Source organism: Sminthopsis crassicaudata, chromosome 4, assembly GCF_048593235.1.
Source record: "Sminthopsis crassicaudata isolate SCR6 chromosome 4, ASM4859323v1, whole genome shotgun sequence".
NCBI classification, from domain to species: domain Eukaryota; kingdom Metazoa; phylum Chordata; class Mammalia; order Dasyuromorphia; family Dasyuridae; genus Sminthopsis; species Sminthopsis crassicaudata.
The window spans coordinates 197749731-197777341 of NC_133620.1; the positions used below are offsets into that span (position 1 = coordinate 197749731).

General features: G+C 33.9%; 1 protein-coding gene across 1 annotated transcript in view; it reads left to right on the forward strand.

The window, feature by feature from the left end:
• PDSS2 (decaprenyl diphosphate synthase subunit 2) overlaps positions 1-27611 on the forward strand; it is a 323326-nt gene that overhangs the window by 188737 nt on the left and 106978 nt on the right. Inside the window, 1 exon segment of the mRNA XM_074310163.1 lies at positions 15909-16107. Within this exon segment, the coding sequence (XP_074166264.1) occupies positions 15909-16107 (199 nt within the window).

Sequence of the window (27611 nt, forward strand, 5' to 3'; positions counted from 1 at the left end):
GGTGCTCTATCCACTGTGCCACCTAGCTGCCCCTCTATGCACTGCGCCACCTAGCTTCCCCTTATGTGGGTTTTACCTTGTATGTTTGAGGGGTGTAAGCATGAAAATATAAATGCATGTGTCTCTACAGGGCCTGTATCCTAAAGAGATCATACAAAAGGAAAAAGGACCTACAAATGCAAAAAATTTTGTAGTGGCAAGGAACTGGAAACTGAGTGGATATTGTTTTATAAGAAATGATCAGATCAGCAGGATGATTTCAGAAAGGCTGGAGAGACTTACATGAACTAATGCAAAGTGAAGTGAATAGGACCAAGCAAACATTGTAAACAGCAACAGTAAAATTATGTGATGATCAACAATGATGTACGTGGCTCTTTTCACCAGTGAGGTGATTCAGCCAAGCTCCAATGATTTTGTTGTGGAAAAAACCCTCTGCATTCAGAGAAAGGACTGTGGGGACTGAGTATGTTTCATAACATAATTATTTTCACTTTTTTTTTTGTTCTTTTGTTTGGTTGCATTTTGTTTTCTTTTTCATTCTTTTCTTTTTTGATCTGACTTGTCTTGTGCAGTATAATAAGTGTAGAAATATGTATAGAAGAATTGCACATGCTTAACATATATTGAATTGCTTGCCATCTAGGGGAGGAGGTGAAGGGAAGAGGGGAAAAATTGGAACATAAGGTTTTGCAAGGGTGAATATTGAAAATTATCTGTTGTATATGTTTTGAAAATAAAAAAATTTTAATATAAATAAAATCACACATTAACTGAAGTCTGAGAAAGGAAAAGAGAAATTGGTTAGTGTTAATGAGAGCAAAAACAGGCAAAGAAGAAAGTCAGAGTAGCTTAGTGTTAAAGGAACAATGCATAGTTTTCTTTTTAATACTTCCATTTATGCTGCCAAGGATCATTATCAAAGCTTAGAATTAGTTAACCCTTCCCAACATCAGTCCTCATTTAGTCCTCCATGTACCATTGCATTTTGATCCTCAAGATTTTGCTCTCATTCACTTTCTTCCTCTCCTTGGCAGAAACACCCTGGAGAATGTGGCTTATATCTGAATTATCCATATCAAATCCAATATTACCCAATCAAAACTTGATTCCCCTCAACTAGATTTTCTTTGAATGACAGACCCGAAATTTGCCATTATGCAATGTTAGGTTGACTAAAACCAGAACTTTAGAGAGATGTTCAAAACAATGAAAAAGTCACAGAAGATAAAAATTAAACCAGATTTTTTTGAGGAGTATTAATAACTGTCACAAATTTGGGGAGAGAATCTTTCACACAAAAAAAATTAAGAGACACTGAATATACTATAGAATCGGAAATGTTACTGCTTTAGCCTCTTCAAAGTTCCTAAGTATATGCATAAGTGATTGTCGGTGATTGATTTGTGACTATAGGTAGATGTACTTGTTTTTTAAATAGTTGTGTTAGAAACTTATTTGTTCTACCCCCCCCCTCATATTTGTGCACAACACAATAAATACATATTTCCTTTGCCTCTTCAAACTAGAAAGAACTGTGTCCAAAACTAGACATTATAGAAATGATCAGGTGCCATGGAAGACAGTGAGCTAGATTGGGAGCAGAGAGCCAGAAGTAATGTGGATTTTTAAAAGACCAGGAACTATATGAATATTGAGTGTGCTTGGATAATACTCAGAAACTCCATACCAAAGAAAGCAAAAATTCAATCTCTTTTTTACATGGAAGTCATTCAGATATTTGAGAACAACTATCACCATTCTAATTCCTTTCTTTTCAGCGCTAAACATTCTCAGATCTTTTAGCTATTCTCCAACAGAGCTAAAGAAAAAAAAAAATTATAATCCAGGCCATATTTCTTGGTCTTGACCATTCCCTTCCTTCCTTCCTTCCTTCCTTCCTTCCTTCCTTCCTTCCTTCCTTCCTTCCTTCCGTCCTTCCTTCCTTCCTTCCTTCCTTCCGTCCTTCCCTTCTCCCTCTTCCTTCCCCCCCTCTTTTTTTTTATTTTTTTATTTTATTTATTTTTTTTTTTTAACTGTGCTCTGCATTTATTCCAGACACTTTGCTATCCTGATTGTTCTCTGGACAGGTTCCATTTTGTCAAAGCCTGTTTTGAAAAATAATTCCCTTAATTAAATAAAGTACTGAGATGTGATCTAACCTGTGCGCTGATTCAAATAGAACTCTTGCCTCCATATTGATGAATCATAGTTACCATAGCCTATAGTTCAGTTAGCTTTTTAAAGTAGACATGCCACAATATTGAGCTATGTTGACCATTAGATCATCTTTGTAAATATGAATTGCTGTTAATTTAGCTCATCTGCATTTTATACTTAAAATGTAACAGATATTTATTATGTATCTGTGGTGTATAGAACATTATGCTAATATGGGCAGCTAGATAGCGCAATGGATAAAGTGCTGGGCCTGGAGTCAAGAATACCCAAATTCAAATGTGGCCCTGCATGTTTACTAAGTGGCTTCCTGGGCAATTTACTTAACTTTTCTCTGCCTGAAGTTCTTCAACTGTAAAATTGGAATAATAATAGCACCTTGGCTTTGTGTGAGGATCAAATGAGATGTTTGTAGAATACTTAACACAGTGCCTATTAGACTTCCTTCCTCAATGCTGAGGGGAAGACAAAGTTTAAATAAGACATAATCCTTACCCTCTAGGAGTTTAAATTCTTGGAGCAGGATATCACATAGATGATTAGTATAAAAATATTATATAAGTACATTAGATCAATCAGGAAGCATTTATTACAAAATAAACTGCTGAGTGAGTCAAAGGGGCATTATCTTTAGATTAAGGGGATTGAAGAAGCTTCCTGTAGGAAATAGCTAAGATTTACTTAAAAGGTATGAATTCAACAGACAAAGAGATGGAGAGAAGGGCATTTTGGGAATAAAGAGTATTTTAAGCAAAGTTACAGATATGTTTCAGTGCAGTATATGTTGGAGACAAATTAGTCAGATGTGCTGGAAAGGAGTAATGTCCAAACAGGGCAGTGTCAGATTAAGGAAGACCTTGAATCTATTAACTAGAGGAGCTTAAATTTTACTTCACAGATTATAGATGTACTTTGTGACACTATCCCTTTTTTCTGTGAAATATTCCTCCCTCTCACCTTTGTTGAGTTTTGTCATTTTGTTTTATTTTGGTTTTAGTTTTAAAATTCAGGACCAAAAGAACACTGAACTTTATTTCCTATTTTATATCATTTCTTAAGCATGTCTCCCAAGTCTCTTTATATGCCCATGATTAAAATATTATATAGTTTATATGATAGAACTCTGTAGCAACATGAGAGATTTTTTCCTACAAGTTGACATCAATCCATTAATTGATGCTCTTTTGGTTATGGCTGTTAAACTGGCAGTAAATACTGGCAGTATTATCCAGCACATTTCTCTATCTATATATCTGCCACTCTGTATATTCTTTTGTACTTAATGTTTTGCTTACCTATATATCCTTTTTTCCATTCTCTAATTTGTCTTTTTAAAATTTTATAGCTCCCTATATATCACTTTCTTTAAACAAATCTTTCCTCTTTCTTATTGGACTCACTTGTGATTATTTTCAGAATTTAATTTTTAAATATTTCCTGTTCTGAAGTAATTTTTACTTATGTAATCATGTTACCTCTTTGAACTTTTTGATTTATGTCTTAAAGTCCAGTTATATGTGACTAGACTATACATAGTCTTCCCTTGCTTAGATATCATTGGCTTCCTTCATTTACACCAACCAGTTTTTTTTCCTAATTGTTTAGTATTAAAGCCAGGGTAGTAACACCTGACACCTCATTAAAAAAACAAAAAATTGTTTGCTACTATTGAAGAGATTAAAAAGAAATATGCTGTAGGTATTTAAGACAGTTTCCAAAGAAGCATTACAAAAATATTCTGATAGGTAGTAGTATTATTAAAATAAGCACGTAGTCATTATTTAGAAGAGCTAATAATACTAATTTCAGAATTCTTACATAATTGGTTTTAGAAATAAGTCACATTACTTTCAGTATGCCATATATACATACACGCACACACAACGTTCATGTATTTTATATAAGGAATAATATTGCATGGTTTATAGAGCATTTTGTCATACTAATAAATTTCATTGACATCACATTCCTGTACTTTTCATTAATTTCATCATTGTGCTTTTGTGATGAATATGAATTAAAAATTAAAATCGTAATCTATAGAAAAACGATTCTTGTTGACTTAGCTCTTTGTAGATGATTGATTGATTGGCTAATTATATATACAACAGAAAGCTTTAAGGTAATGGTCCATTTGCTTTAATGTGATAATCTTTTCTTCCATCTTTCTCCTGAAGTTTCACTGCTTGCTTAGTTAACCTTTCTTTTCTTAGATAACATTTTACATATTACATTTAGCTGAGGTAAATGGCATCTATTGCTATAGCATTTATCCTTTGACTAAGAAAAGCAATAAATGGTCCTTTCTGTCTCTTTATATCACGTGACCAGTATCTCTTTAAGAGAATAGATATGAGAGCCAAGTTGTTGAATATCTATGCAACTTTGCTACTTTGGGTATCCTTAATCTCTGCAGGATGCAAATTGTCAGACACCTGTGCTATTTGGAAAGCTCCCTGTGGCTTTGTATATTGAAATGTTATTTGGTAATAGTGCTTGTAAGTGAGTTTTCTTTTGAATTGAACTTGGGACTTCAAAAAACCTCCTTGAAATGTCTTTTCAAATTTCACTTGGTTCTAACTGACTTTTCAGTAGCAGTGCTAAGGTTTCTTGATATTATTTACTTCAATTAAAATCCGGTTTGGCAATTTACTACCTCTTGGGTTGAGAAAATAACTTAAGGTTTTTAGACTTTTTGACCAATATTTTGACAGTTGTGAAAATGCTTTAAAAAATATCTTTTGTCTCTACTCTAACCCTCTCCTACCATCTCCTCTCTATAGAAGTCTTTTTAAATTTGATATTATATAAGCAAGTGATTGTAATAACCTGTCACCTCTTTGGAGCTTAATGCTATTCTATTTTAAATTCTTTTTCTTCCCCATACAACTGAATAGCCCAACTTTTCTTCTTTCATTTTGGTTTGGAACTTTAATTCAGCATGATAATTGGATTTGAGATTTTCTTTTTTTCTTCCTTTTATTTCTAAGAAAAGAATTCCTTTAATGATCAAATGTTCATTTACCTGAGAAACATCATAGACATGTGCCAACATGCAAGGGAAATATACTGTGTGAAAAGTCTTGAATTAAATATTTCATTTGCTTTGTGGAATTGTTCTTGTGGTTCTTCAGTTATCTGATTTGATTGAATTCAATGTAAGTTAATGTGATGTTGCACATTTTGCATTGAGCCTGGCACCTTTCTCTTCCAGGGAAAAGTTCTTTGCTCTTTAGTTTTTCACCTTGCCTCATCTCTAGTAACTGCAAACGAAGCCTGCCAGGCTTCCCATTTCAGTCAGTCAGTGCTTCCCGTGATTCAGTTAGAGAGGTCATCGTGGAGTGACATCTCCCTCCTTTGGTGGGGCCTCTGCTCTATTTAACATGCAGCCTCCACATCCCTGTTTGAGAAAGAAGGGGAAAATCCACCCATAGCTGCTATCCCAAGGTGGTGCAGCACCCTGGCATTAGGGAACCAGGCTCACACAAAACCTCTGCAACCATCCAAGTCCCCTCCTTCCTGGACAGACCCCAAGCATGATCAAATAAAAAACCTGGTTGATTTTCTCATTCTTTTTGCCCCCACATTCTGCCAAAAAAGACTATCTTGAATCAAACTTTCAAGGATTTCCAGATCTCATATTCAGATTTAGATAAGAGCAGTTCTGTGGTTTCACTTGTTATTGTCAACTGTTCTGTTCTGTCCCCCAGGAAGTTTGTGCATAAAGCAGTTTTCATTGCTGAATTATGAACCCCCAAAGAAAGGGCTTGTAATGAAAATGGCAAGACCACTGTGTTCTTTGTAATCAGTTCTTTAATACTCCACCTGCTGTACCATGGAGACATCCTGTAATTACTGGAGCAGAGAGCTGAACTCTCCTACCGAGGCAGCCCTGAAAGAATGAGCACTATGGGATGTTGGATGACAGAATCTAATATATAATGGGGGAGGGGAGGGACAGATATTTTGGAGAAGCATGACACTCGATCTGATGTATTTGTGTAACCTTTTCATGTAGAGCTAGGCAGAAGTCAAAAGGGAGATTTTTGGTTTCCTTCATTAAAAGCTTATTAAATGGAGAAATAGGACAGTCGTTTTGCCTCAGTAGATGAGGGTCAGAGAGGCGGGTCTGATCTCCTCAGGATATTAATGTCTGCCTTCAGCTGGGGGAAATGAGCCGTCACTTGAGTTAGCGGCAGCTTTATGTGCTCATCACTAGGGATTCCCATATGTCCTGGGATCTGCAGCAGTAAAAAATGGCGAGCTCAGTTGTAGAGAGCACAGAGGGCTCTCATTGGTATTCATGTCAGGTAACTCAGCTCAATCTGCCCAGAGCAAGTCTGTTTAATGTTGATCAGCTGTCCATCTGATAAACTGAATTGATATGGGCATTCCCTCCAAGGGCTGCCCTGACAATGACAGCCAGAGCATCTCGATGTCTTGTTAGTCTTTTTCTGTAGACTCAAGTATTTTTAACCCTTTTTTGAAACTACAAGATACCAGTAATCTTAGGGACATGGTACGGCTGCCTGGGTGAGCTGCCTTTCTCTGACAGAAAATCTCCCTTCTCAAACCTTACTCCCCATATATAGCAGGCATATCTCTCGTTGATTAACCATCCTTCCTCCCCCTACCAAAAGCACCTCGTCTGCATAAGCAACTGATTGTCCTAGCAGAGTAGTTGTTTAAATTGGAGAGGTTAAACCTAAGTTAAAAAAGAAATTCTAGATAGTATTTGTCTGTTTTATTTTAAATGCAGTAGGTACTTCTCATGACAGTGATATTTAGTGTAGATTTAGGGAGTGATCTTTTTTCTGTGATAGAATAATGCAAGAATCTTTTTTTTAGTCAGCTAATTTTTATGGTGAAAAGCAGTAACTTTTTGGTCCCCTTTCCCTGTTATCTGCTTTTTGAGGCATTGATGCTTCTACACAAGGAATCTAACCTGTTTGTAGAGCAATGCAAGGGTGTCCGTAGGAGATTCATTTACAGAATGGATCAATGCTGAGTCCTCCTATAGAAATAAGCATGAAGAGCTTAATCTGTAAAGCTATAATTTAGTTTTTTTATTCATCTCCTATACATTAAAATGTCATCAGCTCTAAACTGTGACGTTACCAGTGTACTGTGTGTTTGTGTTTGTGTGTCTGTGTGGGGTGTGTACGAGATTTTTTCTGTGGCTCTACTTAAAGATTTTTAATTCTTTTTTAGCTACATCTAAACTGTTTATTCACAACATGGCAAGATTCTAACACAGTTCCAGGTATTTAATTTCCTTAAAATGAGACCAGCTGCTGAGTATCATTTCTCAAAGACTTTTCTTTTCTTTCTTTCTTTCTTTCTTTCTTTCTTTCTTTCTTTCTTTCTTTCTTTCTTTCTTTCTTTCTTTCTTTCTTTCTTTCTTTCTTTCTTTCTTTCTTTCTTTCTTTCTTTCTTTCTTTCTTTCTTTCTTTCTTTTTTTCTTTTTTTCTTTCTTTCTTTCTTTCTTTCTTTCTTTCTTTCTTTCTTTCTTTCTTTCTTTCTTTCTTTCTTTCTTTCTTTCTTTTCTTTCTTTCTTTTTTTTTTTTTTTTCTTAAATAAATCTTCTTCCTCTTTATTATGTCCTTCAACCTAGGAGGGCAGATGGTGGTGGTGGTGTTTTTCCTTCATTCTTGACAAGGACCATGGCATCAGGAAAAAGATGCCATGACTTACAAGTGAATTGGATTTAAGTAAGGCAGAGATGTGCAAGATCACCAGTCTCATTCTCTCCTCCAGAACCACCTGAGCCTAGTGGCAAAGCTTCGATTACAATGGAGGCAGTAGCCTTTTTAAGTTCAGAGCTTTCCCAGATCTCAGTTTATAGGTTTCAGTAATGAAGGCTTAAGTAAGAAATGAGGCCCAAAAAAATGGCCTCTTTAACTAGTCAGAAAAAAATTATATATCTGGGAGGAGAAGACCCTCTGGATTTCTGGCTACAGCAGAAAAAAAATTTGCTATTTATACTTACTCTGAGCCATCAGTGGCAAACTGAACAAGGGAGGCTTAGTATGAGATCTTTTGTTAGCCAGTGACAGTGAGTTGGGTTTTAAGGCATAATCCTTGAAAAAGAAATCTAACTTATAAATCTCAAGATATTGTACCAGGTTTCAGCTTGAACTATCCTCCAAAAAGGTTCAGAGACCACAGCTGTTCATTAGTTACCTAGTAGTACTCTTAGAACTGGAAATGAGTTTATAGTATATATTTGTTGTTTTGGTTTATGATCAATTATTTTTGCTTTGGGACTTCTTAGAAATGAACATTTCTCCCAACCACAGCTTTTACTACTTTTGTTTTCAGTGGCTGAGATTTTTCTGCATTTTGGTCAGATTTTCCTAGTTGAATATATGAATGGGATGATTGAAAAGAATAATTTGGGAAGCTGCTTTCATTTTACACCTAAATTTGAAAGTGTAATTTTAATGGAGACAAGATGTCAACATGAATAAATGGTGAAATTAAGGAAGCTTTTTTATGGTTTTATGCTCTTTTTATGGGGGCTTAAATTGACTAGAATCTCCTGAGACCTCATTCCTATGGTATACTTAGGAAAATAAAATTTTGATATATTTGAATATAAGATTGATGCTATGAAAAAAGGTTTTCTTAGCTGACATGACTTACTGCAACTAAATATTTAAAATATTTTAAATTTGTGTTAAATACACTCCTCTTATATTTTAACAGGCACTTTTTAAAAAAGCAAGTTTAGCCCTCTTTTATTTGTTCTTCTCTACCGTGCCATGCAACCCACTATTTAATCAATACTCTCTGATTAAATTCTGTTTTAAGTTCAGTTTTGTAAACTAATAATAGTTATGACATGAACGTCATCTCCTCTCTGATGATTTTAGTCAAGCTTTATTAGTTTATTACTGTTTCCCTTGCATTCTTATACCAGATCTTGCACCTTACCTGAAGTAGTCAAAAAAGTACCAGAAAACTTTTTTTAAATCTCTTTATATATATTCTACCAATTACAGATTAATTTGTGTTGAACTGCTTTTCTTTTGGAATACAAATAACGGAGATAAAGCTTAGTATTCACACTTTAGTATAAGTTATTTTAATCAAATCCATCTCAAACTGATAGCCTAGTGAAATGGATTTTTAATAGGAAATAGGGAGAGAGTAGAAAGATAGGGAGACAGTGGCAGCAGAGATGTTATAGACATCAGATTCTAATGACCTTTTCTCCCTTCTGCTCCATAAAGCTCCTCTGTCATCTTTTAGTAATTCAGAAGATCCCATTGTGGGAGTCAGAATGCTTTAAACATTTTGATGGGAGATGAGCAACAACAGTAAGGGAAAACTCCAGGAGAAGATTGGTTTTGAGTTTTTACCTGGATTCCAATTCAATAAGCATCTCGTAAGCTTTGCTAGAAGCAAACCTAACCTTTCCTAGAAATATGTACACAGTCCTTCAAAGGTATGCTGCCATGTAACTATCACTTTCACAGTAATGCTTTATCAGTTTGGGGAAAGAACTATCATTTAAATGTCATAGGTTGGCCATATGTTATACAAGTTATTTATGAAAGTTAATTGTGTAGAATTTAAAGTCAGTGTTTCACCCTACATTACATTTTGAAAAGAATACTGATAAGTTTTCATGATCTCTCTCAAATTTGAATATTCAAATAAATATTTTCTTGTTTGGTGGGGCTGCCAAAGTCTAGTATAGTTGCTGGCTTTAGAGTTAAAAAATAGTGGTTCAAATTTTATATCTGATGGGGGACCAAGTTGTGGGGACCATGAGCAAATCATTTGATCTTTCTGATCCTCAGTTTTCTTATCTCTAAGATGAGGGTTATGATACCTATATGATCCTACTTCTAAGGGTTGTAGAGAGGATTAAAAGAAATGGTATGTATAATGTACTTTATAGCATACAAGTGCTAGCAGTTATTATTAATCCTTTGTGAAGGTAACATTATCTTTACTTCCTACCCTTTCCCCATAATCCTAATAAATTTCATTAATATAGTTTTCTAATAGGAATCCACCGTATCTTGGGGTTACCTGATGGTTTTGTGAAATTATCAGCTTCTTGAATTATAAACTTAAAAATGACTTGTCAATCAGTTCTGTCATAAAATTTTACAGATTTTATAATTTCAGTATCCAGGATTTGACTGAAAAATCTTTACTATTTATATGTAGTTTGATTTTTTTTTTTATACATCTGAAATATAGGCCTGTGATAAATATAGAAATATAGAAAGTGTTGGAAGAACTCATAGGAAATAGATTAACTACATTTATTTAATACAAAATGATGTGAAATTGCTAAACATTAAATTATTAATTAGTGAAATTGATTGAGGTTCTTAAACGTACTCTATAGAAAATTTGGGTGAAAAATAGTTAAATTAAAATTTTTTTTGTTAAACATACAATATCTTATTTTAATTATTTTACCAAAATGATGTTCACTTGTATTCTATTACCAGAAATGAGTCATAGAGAATACAAAATTCCTGTGAATATAAAAATGACAAAGTAAAGAACTAATATATCGAAAAAAGCTTAAAGCATCAACAAAGGTGATATATTGTTCCAGATGACAGATATTTAGAGATAGACTAATGAAAGATATATAGATACGTCATCATGTCAGCTCAGAGTTTAGAATTGAACAAATAATGGCAAGCCAGTATAAATTTAAGATTGACTCTCTACCATATTCCTTCTTTCCCTATCGAAAACTAGTTTCTAGCACTCAGAACCATGTACACAACAACTAGTTATGTTTAAATGGAAACAGCAGTAAAAATCCTGAGAATTAAGATTATACACAATATCAGATTTTGGTGCCAAAAAACAGAAGATGAAATAAAATTCTCTATATTCAGTAGAGGACATTAGACTCTAGATGTAAATTGAGGTTTACAGTGGTTCTCAGGCCTTTTTTTGTTCATGATATTCTTTAGCTTGAGGAATAAAGGCATCCCTCATGTTTAATTTGACAAAAAATGAATCCCAGGCAAGTGAGAATCTAGAACTGTTAATGGTACCTGAGATTCCACTTTTCCTTTCTTAACTCAAGAGCCCCAATCTTCTTCTTTCTTTATTCTTCTAGAACTTACAGTAGAGAAGACGGCAAAGAGAGTTGCTGTGGTGAAGCAGAGATAAGAAGGCAGAAAATTAAAGCTGGGGAAAGGAGAATTCGAGAGTTGGAGGAACCTCAGTGGTCCAACCCATACACAGAAGAACCCCTACTTTGATATACCCAATAAGTAAATAATCTTAATCCTGCTTGTTGGCCTTTAAGGAGTGGCAAGCCACTACCTTTTAAGTTTTCCCATTCCAATTTTGGGCTGCTCTCATTGTTAGGAGATTTTTACTGACCTTAAGTCTAGTGACTTCTTTGAAATTCCTCATTGGTCCTGATTCTGCCTTCTGGAGTCAGAGACCAAGTCTGACCACTCAACCACATGACAACCATTCAGATACTTAAAGACTATCATGTTCTCAGTAATCCATTTTTTCCTCCAGGCTTACCTTGCTCAGTTCCTTTAACTCATTCTCATATGTCTTGGACTTATTAATGCCTTTTGACATTCTTGGTGCTCTCATTGGATGCTAAATATCAATTCTATTTACTTCTTAAATTTTAGTACCTGGAACTGAACACAGTACTTCAGGTGAGGTTTCACAAGAAGCATGGTACATTTGGAATGTCACTTCTCTATTTCTAAAAGTTATAGCCTTCTTAATAAAGTTCAAGATCACATTAGCTTTTATAAAAACGCTGCCACATCACACAGCTGACTCATTGAGCTTTCAAATACACTAAAACCCTCTGACCTTTTTTCAGAACAATTGCTGTTTATCCATTTCTCCCTCAACTTATATTTATGAATTTGGTTTTGTGTAGCCAAGTGTTAAGACTTTATATTGATCCTTATTAAATTTCATCTTGTTAGATTCAGCCCACTAATTTAGTCTATTAAGACTAAATTTTAAATTTTAAATTGTAGTCTATTAAGACTAATTTAGTCTATTAAGATCCTTTTGGATCCTGACTCTGTCATGCAGTGTTTTAGCAGCCTCCCCAAATTGTATGTCACATACAAGTTTGATGAGTATGCCATCTATGCCTTTATTTGATTTACATGTAAAGATGTTAAATAGCACAAAACTAACCACTCATCCCAGAATACTTCAGTAGAGATCTTCTGAAATTTTGACTTTAAACCATTAACACTTTGGGTTGTGCTATCCAATTAATACTAAATTCCTCTGGTTATATTTTATAATAGAAATCTATCTTCTCTGTAGGAACAGTATAGGATAGTTTTATCTAAAGCTTTATTGAAATCTAGGTAAACTATATCCATGACATTTATTGCCGTGATCTATGAGTTTAGTAATTCTGTCAAAAAAAAGGAAATGAAGTTAGTGCAGCAGAATCTGTCTTTAATGAATGTGTACTGGTTCTTTGTAATCATTGTTTACTTTTCTATATATATTCACCAATCATCTCTTTAATGATCTGTTTGAGAACTTTGTCGGCAATTGAAATCAAGCTTACTAACATAGTTTGCATGCAATTTTATTTATAAGGCCATGCCATGTTCACATTCATCTTTTGTTACCTGGCCTTGTTTCCGTCTTCCACATATTTTCTAAAATCCACATTGGTTAGTTAGTAAGTTCCATGTGAATCCACAGCAGTCTCTTCAGGCAGATCCCATTTTTCCTCTTCAAACTTTTTTCCCCTGTATAGCTTTAGAATTTCATTCTTGAACCATACTTTCCACCTAGATCAATTTCTTTTCAAGCATTAGTCCCTTGTATACTATCTATCCTTCACTGAACTGTTAGACGTTTGGGTTTCCTGAAATCTAGAATATGTCAGAGTTAGGATACCTAGATTTACTTTCCTTTCTCTTAAATGGCATGGTCATATTTCCCCAAGGGTTCCCATCATTGCCACCCTGGAATCATATTCAAAATAAAATTTGCCTTTTTTTTTTGTTCCTCTACCTTTTGAAGAATTAAATTATCACTTAGGCACAAGAAAAGAAGCTATTAAGTGTTCTTCTTTTGACTGAGAGCTCCTGTAGATGTCTAGATAATTGAAATCCTCCACTACTACTTTATCTTGCCTCTGTGCCAGATTTGTGATGGTTCCCAAATTCTCCTGTAGGTGATATGTAGTACATTAGACAAAAATCATTTCTATTTTTGCTTCCTAAACCAAAATCAAGTTGTTGTTGTTGTTTTCACTATCTAGTTGCGAATATACATGCATAGATAGGAAGAAAATATTTGTACATATAGGGACTGGGATATCCAGTTCAGAAAATAGCTTGCTGGCTACTTTAGTTAAAAAATAGTATTTAAAGAGGAAACATTTAATAAGCTAGAAAGGAAAATAAATTAGAGTCATGTTGTAGTCTTTAAATATCAAACTGAGAAATTTGCATTTTATTCCAGGGGTAATATAAAACCGCTGAAGGCTTTTGAGGAAAAGAATTACATAGTCAGATCAAGCCATGCCTTGAGAAGATTATTATTTTGACAACTGTGTAGAGGATGGACTGGAGAAGATTAAGTTGTTTGATGGGTATCTTCAGTTAGTCCCAATATACTTAGTGTTTTGATAATCCCACTTTACCCTAACAACTCTAATATAAGCTCCTTGAGTTTGAGAATTGTTTGATTTGATTTGGTTTGATTTTTTTACTTCTTCAGACCTAAGAGAAAGCTGGATACCCAGAAGGTACTCAATAAATACTTGATGAATTGAATTGAAAGAAGAGCTCTTATTTATTAGCCTTCTACTCTAGTTGTTTACTCAGACTTTAGTCTCCATCAAGCCTTTTCCTTTTCCCTAATTTAAGAGCAGCCTTAGTTCAGGATGTCATTATCATCTTTTTAACAAATCAAACACAATGTCCTACCATCTACATGGGAAAGATTTTAAAATGTTTCCTATAGTAGACCTCAGTGAGGATTTGTTCAATCAATAGTCTTATGGAAAAGACCTTTAGGAGACTATGTAATATAACTCTTTCTTCCTCTCTCTCATGTATTTTAAGAATGAGTCACATTTATAATCCATCTTAAGTATGTTGAAAGAGAATAAGTGAATCAGAAATACAGCTTTTCCTTTTAAAAGCAAAGTTTTTAGAAATATATTGTTCCATTAATTATGTTTAAGTATTACTGTATTCTTTCTGTGGGCATGTTACCATAATCTTCTTTCCATGGGTATATTACCATAATCTTCTTTCCATTTTTTCTAAGGAAGAACACCTCTTCTTTCTCTTCTTTCCTTGTGATTATTAAAACCACCATCCCAGTTCAGGCTTTTGTTAGAACTATTGCAATGTCTCCCTGATCTTTTTCCTTTTAATTTGTCCTTCTTAACTCCTGTGAGAATATTCTTCTTAAATAAGCAGACTATAATTGAATGGTTCTCCTTCTGAAAGCCCTCTCATGATTTTCCGTTGCCTATATCCAAATTCTCTAGCCTATCAGCAGAAGCCTACAATAATCCAAACCTGGTTTTCCAGTCATCTCCCCAGAGAAAGTGCCCTGTGCTCTGTATCACTTGTCATTCTGATTATGTTTAATGCTTTTCTACTTCAGTATCTTTCTTCATTCTATTTTTCCCACTTAGAATGCTCTTCCAGGGGGGCAGCCAGTAGATAGAGCACTAGCTCTGGAGTCAGGAAGGCCCAAGTTTAAATCCATCTTCAGATATTTGACATCTACTGATTATGTGACCTTGATTGCCTTGCCCCACCACCTCAAAAAAAAGTCATTTAGAATGCTCTTCCTAGCTACCTCCCTCTTTCAGAATACTCATTATCATTCAAAATCAAAGTCAAAGACTACCTTCTCTATATAATTCCTTTCTGGACTACTTTGAATGAAAATAATTTGTCTCTCTTTATAGCCTGGTTCATACCATTCTTATGGCATTTAGTGCATCTTCCATTAGAGTTGTTAGTGTTTTATGTCTTCTTTCTCCTATGGATTATAACCTTCTTGAGAGTAAAACATATTTTATTAATCTCTGTACAAAATGTTTAACATAGTGCTGTGCACATAAAAGTAGCTCAAGAGGCAATGTAATCAAGAATATTGGACTTTAGTCAGGAGACCTCAGTTAAAATCCAGTTTCTGTCACCTCTTAGTGACTGTGGACAAGTCATTAATTATTCAGAACCTCAATTTCTCTTTCTGTAAAATGAGAGTACTGTAAAATGTTTATTCCACTTGCGTCAAAAAAATGGGACAAAAGCACTTGTAAACTAATATGCTATATTTTTATGTGACTTATTTATATAGTGTTAGACATAAGAACAATGATGACAATGATAATCAATTTTGTGACAATTTAATTTGAAGCCTTGAGACTACCAGGGATTGATGAACCAGTAACAAAATCCTTGAGCATTGCTACTATTACCTTTGACTCTACCCATTGGGAGTTCTAGTAAACCATGGAGGAATTGAGGTGGTGGAAAGAGATGGACAGAGCCTACCAACTTAAAGGACCATCCAGTGGGGCTTTAGCTCTATTAGCAGATCATGATCTGTTGGTTGGAGACTTTTGCTTAAAAGCTACTTGGAAAAGGAATAGTCAAAAGCATCTTTTATTGTTAACTTCAGTCTGATTTTCATGGTAGAATTATACTCTGATTTTTCTATCCTAAACTTCTAAAATAAATTTTACTTTTATGTTTTAGTCAAAGAAGCCTGGCAGAGATCACAGAACTTATCCACACTGCTTTCCTTGTGCATCGTGGGATAGTAAATTTAAGTGAATTGAATTCTTCTGATGGTCCACTGAAAGACATGCAGTTCGGAAATAAAATAGCTATCCTGAGTGGAGACTTCCTTCTGGCAAATGCCTGCACTGGACTAGCTCAGTTGCAGAACACTAAGGTAAAGAAGGGGGAAAAAAATACACACAAGGAAATGTGTTATTTTCCTTCTACACATACATTCTCTAATCACTGACTTCCCTGTAAAAATGGGAGTTGCCTAGATATGTGCACAAGGACTAATTAATTCAGTAGCCTTAGTAAGTAAAGGTTAGTTATTGATAGTGCTCCAGATTGTTAATCAAAAATCATCATTGATCAAGGCTGCCATAGTTTCAGAAGTTATCAAATCATTGATTATGAGAAGAGAAAATAGATGATCTTTTGATATTCAGTTTGCATTTATAGAGAAAAGGGAACAGTGAAAAGAAGTGTCATCCCCACATACATAAACACTTCAATTTAATTCCATCTTCAATGATGATTAATTTCCTCCATTGAATTCCCCTCCTATACTTTCACTTTCTATACTTTCAATGGAATGGTCTTTTATGCTTTATTGTTTATATTTCCATTTACACTGTAATTCACATGTGAGTTCCATGGTCCCAATTCCTATTTTTGCTCTTAAGACATTTCTTCCTTTCTACTACTACATGAATTTTTTTAGAGGTCACAGGGATACTCTGTCCTTTGGGCTCTGCATACTGAGGATTGTGGATATGTCCCTGGACTTGGGGGTGAAACAGGACAGGGTGGGGAATGCTCTGTCCTCTTCTTTCACAATAACTGATAGAATATGTGTTTACTTGAGACTTCTTTCCCCCAAAAATAAAATAAGATTTAATTTATTACTTTTAGCAGTTTTTTTCTTTTACTTACCCAGTCATCAATTTAATTTATTTTGATTTTTACTTAGAGAAAGAGCTTTGTAACCTCTTTAAGGTATTTTTATATTAAATAAAATATAATATTATATTATAAGAAGTAGAAATTAAAGTAGAAAAAGGCTTTAAACCTTTGTGAGATATCGGATATATTCACTCAGTTAACACTGTGTTATTCACAAATATTCTTCCTTCCTATGTTGTGTAACTATTTGAATTTATGAGAATTAAATGCTTTATTTCCACTAAAATCAGACGAGGAAGTCTCTGAAATTCACTCAGTATTTTACATTCATAACCATTGCTGTAAATGTTCTCAGAGTTCAAGACCTCGACCATCTGCTCCATTAAGCACTGGTTTTCAACATCACTTCTTGATTTAAAAAAAAAAAGTAATAATCTTTAACATTTCAAATCAGCTAGTAGCTTCTTGAAATCAATGATCAGCCATTTCTCTTCCTATCAGTAAAACTCTCACCTGCATGTATTCTACACAGATTTTTGTACTCTCAGATTTCATTTCATAACTTTTTCTGTGAGAAGGTATTTTTCCTTTTTAAATCATGGCATGTTTTCACTTAATTTGATAATTATATCTTGTAGCTTTTATTCTCAGCAATTCTCTCTTTCCCCTATCCTAAACATGGAGTTTCTACCTTTATTCTTTAAGGGGGTCATTGAAATTTCTACAAGGTCAGTTTCAAAAGAAGCTTCATTGACTCATTTTGTTTAAAATACCTGTAGTACTTTGTTCAGTGTTCTATAGTTGAGCTTCTGTAAATCTCAGCTTTTGATGTGTCACTGTTTTAACCACAGTACATGACTTCTAAATGATGTGCATTGTCTTTGAAAGTGAAAGGATTATAGGTTGATACTAGTGTGCTTAGCATCCAGAAAAATGTATTTGAAGAATGTCTTCCATGTGCTGAAAAGGTTCCTTTCATTCAAGGACTTATAGTTCCCCACAGAATAGTTTTCATATAAATGGAAGTTATGTCTCAGAAATAGAATAATTTATTAATCTCTTAAGTACTTAGCAAGCAAAAAGACTAAAAACAAAAAGCCAGGAAACAGGGAAAAACCCACTTCAATACCACCCCTTAAGAGGTTTATAAATTTTTAAATTAATGTCTTTTTACATCACTTTCAGTATATCTCTTCTCTACCTCACTCAGAGATTCCAGTCCTTCTGACAAAGAATAAAAAAAGAAAGATAAAGAAGAGCAATTCAGTAAAACTAACCAACACATCCACCAAATTGGATATTGTATTAAGTGTTGCGCATCCATTATCTCCTCCCTTCCCCATAAACATATATTTCTTCCAAGAAGGGAGAAAGGATTATTCTTGCATCTCTTCTTAAATGATAAACTTGGTCATTATAAACCCATTACCTTCAGTTTTGACTGATTAAATTTCCATTTCCTCCATAATCTTTGTTTTCCTGCTTCTGCTTACTTCACTTTGCATCAGCTTCTAACAGCTATGTTATGCTTCCCTGTATACTTCATATTCGTTTTTTCTTATGATAATTCATTGAAATCAATCATGTACCACATTTTTCCTCAATCAATGGACATTTTACTTTTCCAAAAACCCGTGTATGTGATATATAAGAATATTTTTTTAAATCTTTGACTTTCTTGGGATGTGTACTTAGCAGTGAGATTTTTAGGTAAAAAAAGATTTAGCATTTTAGTCACTTTCTTCATGTGATTTCAAATTGCTTTTCAGAATAGTTTGTGCAGCCCTAGCCACAGTATAGTAGTGTGTCTTAATTAAGACATTCTTCATATCTTTTTGTCACCTGACAATTTGCTGGTTATAAAGTGAAAGTTCATAGCTGCTTTGATGTGTTTGTCTTTTTTAACTCCTGATTTGGAACATTCTTTCATATTAATACTTTCCAGTTTTTCTTTTGAGAACTATTGGTAATTTTTGACCATTTATCTATCTACTAGGTTATGGTTCTTGATCTTTTATAGATATGCTAATTACATATACAACTTGGATACTTGACATTCAACAGAGATAGATTAATAACAAAGATTTTTTTTTTCTTATTTGACCACTTACTTTTTTATTGTAGTTGTCTTGATTTTATGCCTGTAAATGCTTTTCTACACACAATACTGTACTTCACACAATAAAAAATATAAAATTTATCCTTTGGTATCACCACTGTCCTATTTTGATTAAGAATTCTCTCCCATTATAGATGTGAAAATTGCCTGATTGGATTCTCTGATTTTTTTTTAAATAGAGTAACCCTTGATATTCAGCTTACATATACTTTTGGAGTTTGTCATGCTATGTGGTATAAGATATTAATTTAACACTAATTTCTTCTAAACTGCCTTCTTGTTTTCCAACTAGTTGTCAGATCTGCAAGTCATTTATTATTATCTGGGTTTATTGAACACTTAGTTGAATTTAATTTGTGCCCAATTCTTCCTTATCTAGTCTATTCCACTGATCTACTTTTCCATTATTACTGTACTAAAGCTATTGTCTTTTCATATTTATTTACTGTTTTCAGGAGATCATTTTTTGAAGTCTTCATAGGTAATTTTGATGTTATGTTTTATTTTTCAACACTGGATCTTCTTATCCAAACATCTATTCTACATTATGTTATCTTCAATTTTTAGCCAGTGATTTTGGACTTCTTTTTCATAAAATAAGTTCTCAGATATTAACAATGTAAAGATAGAGGAGTTTTGTTTATTTTTATAGTGCTAAAATGGTGTCTAACAAAGAACCTTTCAACAAAGTGGGTACTACATAAATGAATGAAGAAAATGGTCTCGGATAAATTTCTGTATTTGGATGATAGGTATAGGATAATATCTCTTTATTTGTAATATAATTGTAGCATAATATAAATCAAGTTTCTCTTTCTAGATAGATTTAGATTAATAAATCAGAAGTAACATAACAGCAGATAGAGTCAGCCTTGAAATCTAGAGGAATTGGATTCAAATACAGTTTGAACTTTGGCAGCAGCAGTCACTTGTCTTCTCATAGCACTTCCCAGTCAACTCTCTTAATGTATAAATTACATATGAGCTAACTATTGGCATTGATAAGAGAAATTTTGATCCCTGGGAGCTCAGTATATCAGTAAAATCACTGGTCAGGAGAACAAAACAACCCCAAATTGTTTTATTTATAGTAATTAAATGTGATTTTTTAAAAACTTAAATCCATTCTAGCAGACTAATTTTATTGTGCTGTTAGACTCTTGTCTGAGATTCTGTATGGTGTATTTATCTCTGTACTTCTCTTGGGGCAGACAATTAGATGAAGGATTCCGCAGTCATAATGAAATGCAGAGCTATTTTATAATTGCCATGGGTAAAATTAGCAAAGTCAATTATTTTCCCTTAGGCCTTTCCCTGAAGATATTAGAGGTCTTCAAGGTAATTGCCTTAGGTAACACTTAGATTTTTTAAATAACACTAAGTATAGAAATTGTTATATTAATCCTCTGGTAATTTTCTTCTTGCTACAGCTGTATACTGTTTCAGTAGTGACATGAGCACAAATGAGATTTATGATTCATGAGGAAAAAGCTCACAATTGATTTAAAAATATTAATGCTGAGGTTCATTCATATGTTTTCAATTATGATGGAACTGAGGATAATTTTTTATTTTAGTTCTGTGAGGACTTTCAGATAAAGATATCTCAGAATATCAGTTCTGAAGCCATAAATTATCTGACCCTATTGAGGTTATTGCTGTGTTGTATTTGTGTAAAGCATCACTGTCTAGTATAATGATGGGACTATGACAGCCTAAGTACTTGAATATCAACCTATCAAAGAGATACTCTAAATAATTGGGGCAAATATTATGAAATGTAAAGGGCAGCAATTTTCCAAAATAATTCATTATTGCAGATTCTCTTTAGATTTTGTGTTTATTTATAGATTAGATTTGTATTTTAAGATTAAGCCACAATGCAAATTAGACTTCTTAGATTACTATTTGATATGTTGTTGTTCAGTTGTTTTTCAGTCCTGACTGACTCTTCATGAACCCATTTGGGGTTTTCTTGGTAAAGATACTGAAGTAGTTTGCCATTTCCTTCTTCTGCTCTTTTTACAGGTGAGGAAACTGAGGCAAACAGGATTAAATGACATGCCTGGCTATTAAGTGCCTATGGTCAGATTTGAACTCTGGAAGATACAATCTTTTTGAATTCAGTCCACTGTGCTATCTAATTGTTCTAATTAGACATATCCTTTAAAAAAAAAAAATTAGTCCGTGTTTATTAAATGCTGATGTAGACCAGTATCTTCAAAGATCTGAATCCTACTATATTATTTTTGTGTATTTGAATGTCCCCATTTTTGTGGAGTAGTCTAATTTCCATATGTTAAACTGGGGAAATTAAATTTTGTATTATGATTGAACTAGGGTTTTTGTTGCCGACAGCCCCAGAATACTACCATGAGGTCACACCTGAATACTGTTTTATTAAGCATTAGTGATTTACATTTATAAATAACCAGTGGCAACAGATGTACTCCTTACATAGCTGATGTATTTCCTTATGTTAACTTTGTTTTCCTAAAGGCATAAATATGTTGTTTACAAGAAAGAGTTTTGTTTGTATAAACATTTCCAATTTATGCATGTAAATCTACTTTTCTTACACCAAATCTAACATACATTTTATTAAAGAATCCTCTATTGCTGATTTGCTGTTTGTCTTCTCTGTGATAGTAAATTATAGTTTTAGTTGATGTTACAAGTACAATAACCTAAAAAAAGAGCTATGTTGAAATAAAATATATACTTTCATGTGACAGGTTTTTTTTTTTTTTAATAATGTCAGGGTTGTAAGATTTAGTTTTATTTACCAAAATTATTGAATTAATAACTTTCCAGTTTTTTTTTTTAACAAAGCTAGTATAACTTAAGATCCAAGTTCTTTTTATATGATAACCTACTCTAATGTGATTTTTCTTTAAAAGGATGATATATGTCTTTAAAAGTAGGATGACTTTCAGTGTGATCATTTTTACATTTACATAAAAAGATTTTACCCAGAGACATGAATGAAGCCAGTGAAAAGCACTGGACTTGTTTTAAGAACCTCATTCCTACCCTGACTTATTCTTCTGATGCTTTAGATTTTTCTCTAAATCTGTATTGCCAGCTTTCAGCAAAGTGCCTTGCACATATTAAGTGCTTAATAAGTGCTCAATGATTGTTTCAGGAAAAAAAAATGATAAGGTCAAAAAGAGATAGCCCAAGATACAAATAACTAACAGGAAATTCCTATCTTAGGAAAGGTTAAAGGAGATAACTTGAGACAAATGATTAATAGAATTTTATATTTTTTTATTAATTTTTATAATTATAACATTTTTTGACAGTACATATGCATAGATAATTTTTTTTTTTTTTACAACATTATCCCTTGTACTATCCTTCTGTTCCAAATTTTTCCCCTCCTTCCCTCCACCCCTCCCCTAGATGGCAGGCATTCCCATACATATTAAATATCTTATAGTATATCCTAGATACAATATATATGTGCAGAACTGAATTTTATTGTTGTTATTGTTGCAAAGGAAGAATTGTATTTGGAAGGTAAAAGTAATTTGGGAAGAAAAACAAAAAAATAATAATAATGCTCAGTTTACACTCATTTCCCAGTGTTCCTTTTATGGATGTAGCTGATTCTGTCCATCATTGATCAATTGGAATTGGATTAGCTCTTCTCTATGTTGAAGATATCCACTTCCATCATAATACATCCTCATACATTATCATTGTTGAAGTATATAATGATTTCCTAGTTCTGCTCATTTCACTCAGCATCAGTTGATGTAAGTCTCTCCAAGCCTCTCTGTATTCCTCCTGTTGGTCATTTCTTACAGAACAATAATATTCCATAACATTCATATACCATAATTTACCCAACCATTCTCCAATTGATGGACATCCATTCATCTTCCAGCTTCTAGCCACTACGAAAAGGGCTGCCACAAACATTTTGGCACATACAGGTCCCTTTCCCCTCTTTAGTATTTCCTTGGGATATAAGCCCAGTAGTAGCACTGCTGGGTCAAAGGGTATGCACATTTTGATAACTTTTTGGGCATAATTCCAGATTGCTCTCCAGAATGGTTGGATTCTTTCACAACTCCACCAACAATGCATCAGTGTCCCAGTTTTCCCACAGCCCCTCCAACATTTATCATTATTTGTTCCTGTCATCTTAGCCAATTTGACAGGTGTGTAGTGGTATCTCAGAGTTGTCTTAATTTGCATTTCTCTGATCAATAGTGATTTGGAACACTTTCATATGAGTGGAAATAGTTTTAATTTCATCATTTGAAAATTGTCTGTTCATATCCTTTGACCATTTATCAATTGGAGAATGGCTTGATTTCTTATAAATTAAAATCAATTCTCTGTATATTTTGGAGATGAGGCCTTTATCAGAACCTTTACCTGTAAAACTGTTTTCCCATTTTGTTACTTCCCTTCTAATCTTGTTTGCATTAGTTTTGTTTGTGCAGAAACTTTTTAATTTGATGTAATCAAAATTTTCTATTTTGTGATCAATAATGGTCTCTAGTTCTCCTTTGGCCACAAATTCCTTCCTCTTCCACAAGTCTGAGAAGTAAACTATCCTATGTTCCTCTAATTTATTATGATCTCGTTCTTTATGCCTAAATCTTGGACCCATTTTGATCTTATCTTAGTATGTGGTGTTAAATGTGGGTCCATGCCTAGTTTGTGCCATACTAATTTCCAGTTTTCCCAGCAGTTTTTGTCAAATAATGAATTCTTACTGCAAAAGTTGCGATCTTTGGGTTTGTCAAACACTAGATTGCTATTTTTATTCACTATCTTGCCCTGTGAACCTAACCTATTCCACTGATCAACTAGTCTATTTCTTAGACAATACCAAATGGTTTTGGTGACTGCTACTTTATAATATAGATCTAGATCAGGTACAGCTAGCCACCTTCATTTAATTTTTTTTCATTACTTCCCTTGAAATTCTCACTCAATCTTTTGTTATTCCATATGAATTCTGTTGTTATTTTTTCTAGGTCATTAAAATAGTTTCTTGGGAGTCTGATTGGTATAGCACTAAATAAATAGATTAGTTTAGGGAGTATTGTCATCTTTATTATATTCGCTCAGCCTATCCAAGAGCACTCAATGTCTTTCCAATTATTTAAATCTGACGTTATTTTTGTGGCAAGTGTTTCGTAATTTTGCTCATATAATTCCTGACTTTCCTTTGGTAGATATTTCCCAAATATTTTATACTATCGACCGTTATTTTGAATGGAAATCCTCTTCGTATCTCTTGCTCTTGGATTGTGTTGGTAATGTATAAAAATGCTGAGGATTTATGTGGATTTATTTTGTATCCTGCAACTTTGCTAAAGTTCTGAATTATTTCTAATAGCTTTTTAGCAGAGTCTTTGGGGTTCTCTAAGTATACCATCATGTCATCTGCAAAGAGTGATAGTTTGATTTCCTCATTTCCTACTCTAATTCCTTGAATCTCTTTCTCTGCTCTTATTGCCAAGGCTAGCGTTTCTAGTACTATATTGAATAGTAATGGTGATAGAATTTTATATCTTTAAGAGAAATTCCTGTCTTATTTACAAATATCTCCAGAACCTCTTGGATAACATCTCTATACCATGACCCTGATTATGTATAAAAAGAATTTCTAAAATTGTATTCCTCGCACTCAGTTTCCTTGCCTTGTGCCTGCCAACTTGTTCTGGCATCCCGGACCTTTCCAGGCAGTTTGGCTTTTCTCAAACTAGAGGCCAAATGCCTGTTTATCCTTTTACTATCAATAAAGACTTTGTTTTAACACAGCATTGAGTAGCTAATTCATTGGCTAACGGGACCCAGCCCTTGGTACTTTGGGGAAGGAGAGAGAGGTAATCACACCACCAGAAAAGGAGCTGATCCATATCGGCTTAAAGCCTGAGTTTCTCCTCATCAAAAAACTTTTCAAATTTTTTTCTGTGAACTTGATTTACTTTATTTATCCTTTGCTTTGAAGCTAAATTAGTTAGCAGATAAGGTGTAGCCCAGTTATTCAGCAAACATTTATTTAGTACTCACATGTTTGGTGCTTTTTGGTAAAGATATAAAAATAAATGAGACATGTCAAATAAGTTCTGTAAGTTGATATATATTACATGAGGGAGGACATCACTTTTTGCTGGTAGGAAAAGAAAGATGAAGAAAGGTTTCATATGTGATGGAATATTGAATAGAGCCTTTAAAAATGGCTAAGATAGAGAAGAAAATGGAGGTGAAGGAGCACAAGACTTTCCAGATATAGGGATTTCTTCAGTTGAGTGATGGTAGTAGATACTGGTGTATGGTCAGATAAAAGTCCTTTGACTGTTTATAGATCTCTTCTAGGATACTACAGTTTTCTGTGGATTATCTTCCACATCATACCTCTCAACTGTGCATATATATTCCCCAAGGTTATGTCCTAGACATTCTCTTCTTCCTCTGTATTCTTTTTTATAACCTCATCAGCTTCCATAGATTTTAATTATGCCCATGTAAATTATTCCAAAATATCCATAAGCAGCTTCATTCTCTCTGAATTTTAAGCCTTTATCATTCAGTTGACTATTGGATATTTCAAACTGGATACTCCAGAGACATCTTAAACCTCAATCCAAAACTAAACTCATTACCTTTTCCTCTAAAGCCTCCCCTCTTCCAATTTTCCCAATTCAAATTGAAAGCACTATCACCATTCCATTGTTCATCTCAGCATTATTCCGAACTCTTCATTGTCCTTAAATACACATCAGTTGTTATATCTTACCATTTCTAGCTTCTATGCTAATATTTGTAGCATATAGCTATCTTAAAGCTTAGGAACTAGATTTTTTTTTCTTGCATACTTATTTATTCTATCTTTTTTTCCCCAAAAACTGGAACAAATAACTCTTTTTGTCTCATGTAGTTTTCATTTATGATTTTTTGAAATGTAGCCCTGGGAAGCCAAGTTTTGATAAAGCCCATTGGGTTTCAAGGGGCCCTTCTTGACTGTTCCTTTAAATCTAAATCTAAATCGGTCTGGTTCTCATTCATTGGCCAATAATAGGTCCCAGTCCAGGCCTTACTTGCTTATTGAGTTTTGTTGGCTCAGTGTAAGTATAAGTAGCAATTGTTTGTGTTCTGGCCAGATAATCTGAGAATCTTTTTTTCCCAGATTGATTCTTTGGTGAAAGCAAACTAGGCCATCTTCTGCCTCTATTCTTAACTTAATGAATGTTGCTGCAGAGGCAATTGAGGCCTTGGAAAGGCCATAGCTTAAAAAGGCCAAGGTCTCCCACTGCATCAAGGGCCATCTTTAGTTTTCCTACCAGTCCTGTGTCTTGCCACTGGACTCCAGTGATTGGAAGACAGAGTGAAGCAAATGACTCTATGTAGCTCTGCCTCACTTAAATCTAGTTCACTTGCAAGTCAAGGCATCACCCTCCTGATGTCATTGTTTCTCTTGGAAAACAAAGAAGGAACAACAAACAGCATCTGACCCTTTTGCTCCATTCACATCTATCACTTTAGTTGAAGTCTTCATCACCTTTCACCTAGATAATTGCAACAGCTTTCTCTGCTTCAAGTCATCACTTAGTTGCCAAATTAATTTTTCTTAAACATAGAACTGTGTGACTCTTCCTCAACTTATTCCAGTGGCTCCCCCCTTAACTACAATATAAACGGTTAGTTTTTAAAGCTCTCCACAATCTGGTCCCAACATACGTTTCTGGTCTCATTTTAAATTATTCCCTTCTGGAAAGGGACCTATATGTGCAAGAATGTTTGTGGCAGCCCTTTTTGTAGTAGCTAGAAACTGGAAACTGAGTGGATGCCCATCAATTGGAGAATGGCTGAAAAAATTGTGATATATGAATGTTATGGAATATTATTGTTCTGTAAGAAATGACCAACAGGATGATTTCAGACAGTCCTGGAGAGACTTACATGAACTGATGCTGAGTGAAATGAGCAGGGCCAGGAGATCATTATACACTTCAACAACAATACTGTATGAGGATGTATTCTGATGGAAGTGGATATCTTCAACATAGAGAAGATCTAATCCAATTCCAGTTGATCAATGATGGACAGAATCACCTATACACAGAGAAGGAACACTGGGAAATGAGTGTAAACTGTTTGCATTTTTATTGTTCTTCCTTGGTTATTTTTACCTTCTGAATTCTTCCTGTGCAACAAGAAATTCGGTTCTGCACACATATATTGTATCTAGGATATACTATAAAACATTTAACATGTATGGGACTGCCTGTCATCTAGGGGAGGGGGTGGAAGGAAGGAGGGAAAATTTGGAAAAGAAGTGAGTGCAAGGGATGTTGTAAAAAATTATCTATGCATATGTACTGTCAAAAAAGTTATAATTATAAATTTGATTTTTTAAATGTAAATAAATTAATAAATGAATTTTCCCTTCCCTCTCACTTCAATGTTGTGATTCAGACAATGTGGCTTTTTCTCATTTCTCAACTCATAACACTCCATCTTCTATTTCCACCCTTTTGCATTAGCATCCCCCATAACTAAAATAGACTCTCTCTTTACCTCTCCCTCAAAGAGTACTTGTCTTCCTTTAAAACACAGCCCAAGCATCTTTCTATGTGAAGCCTTTATTTAAAAAAAAAACCAACAAAAAAAACCTTTTTATTTTA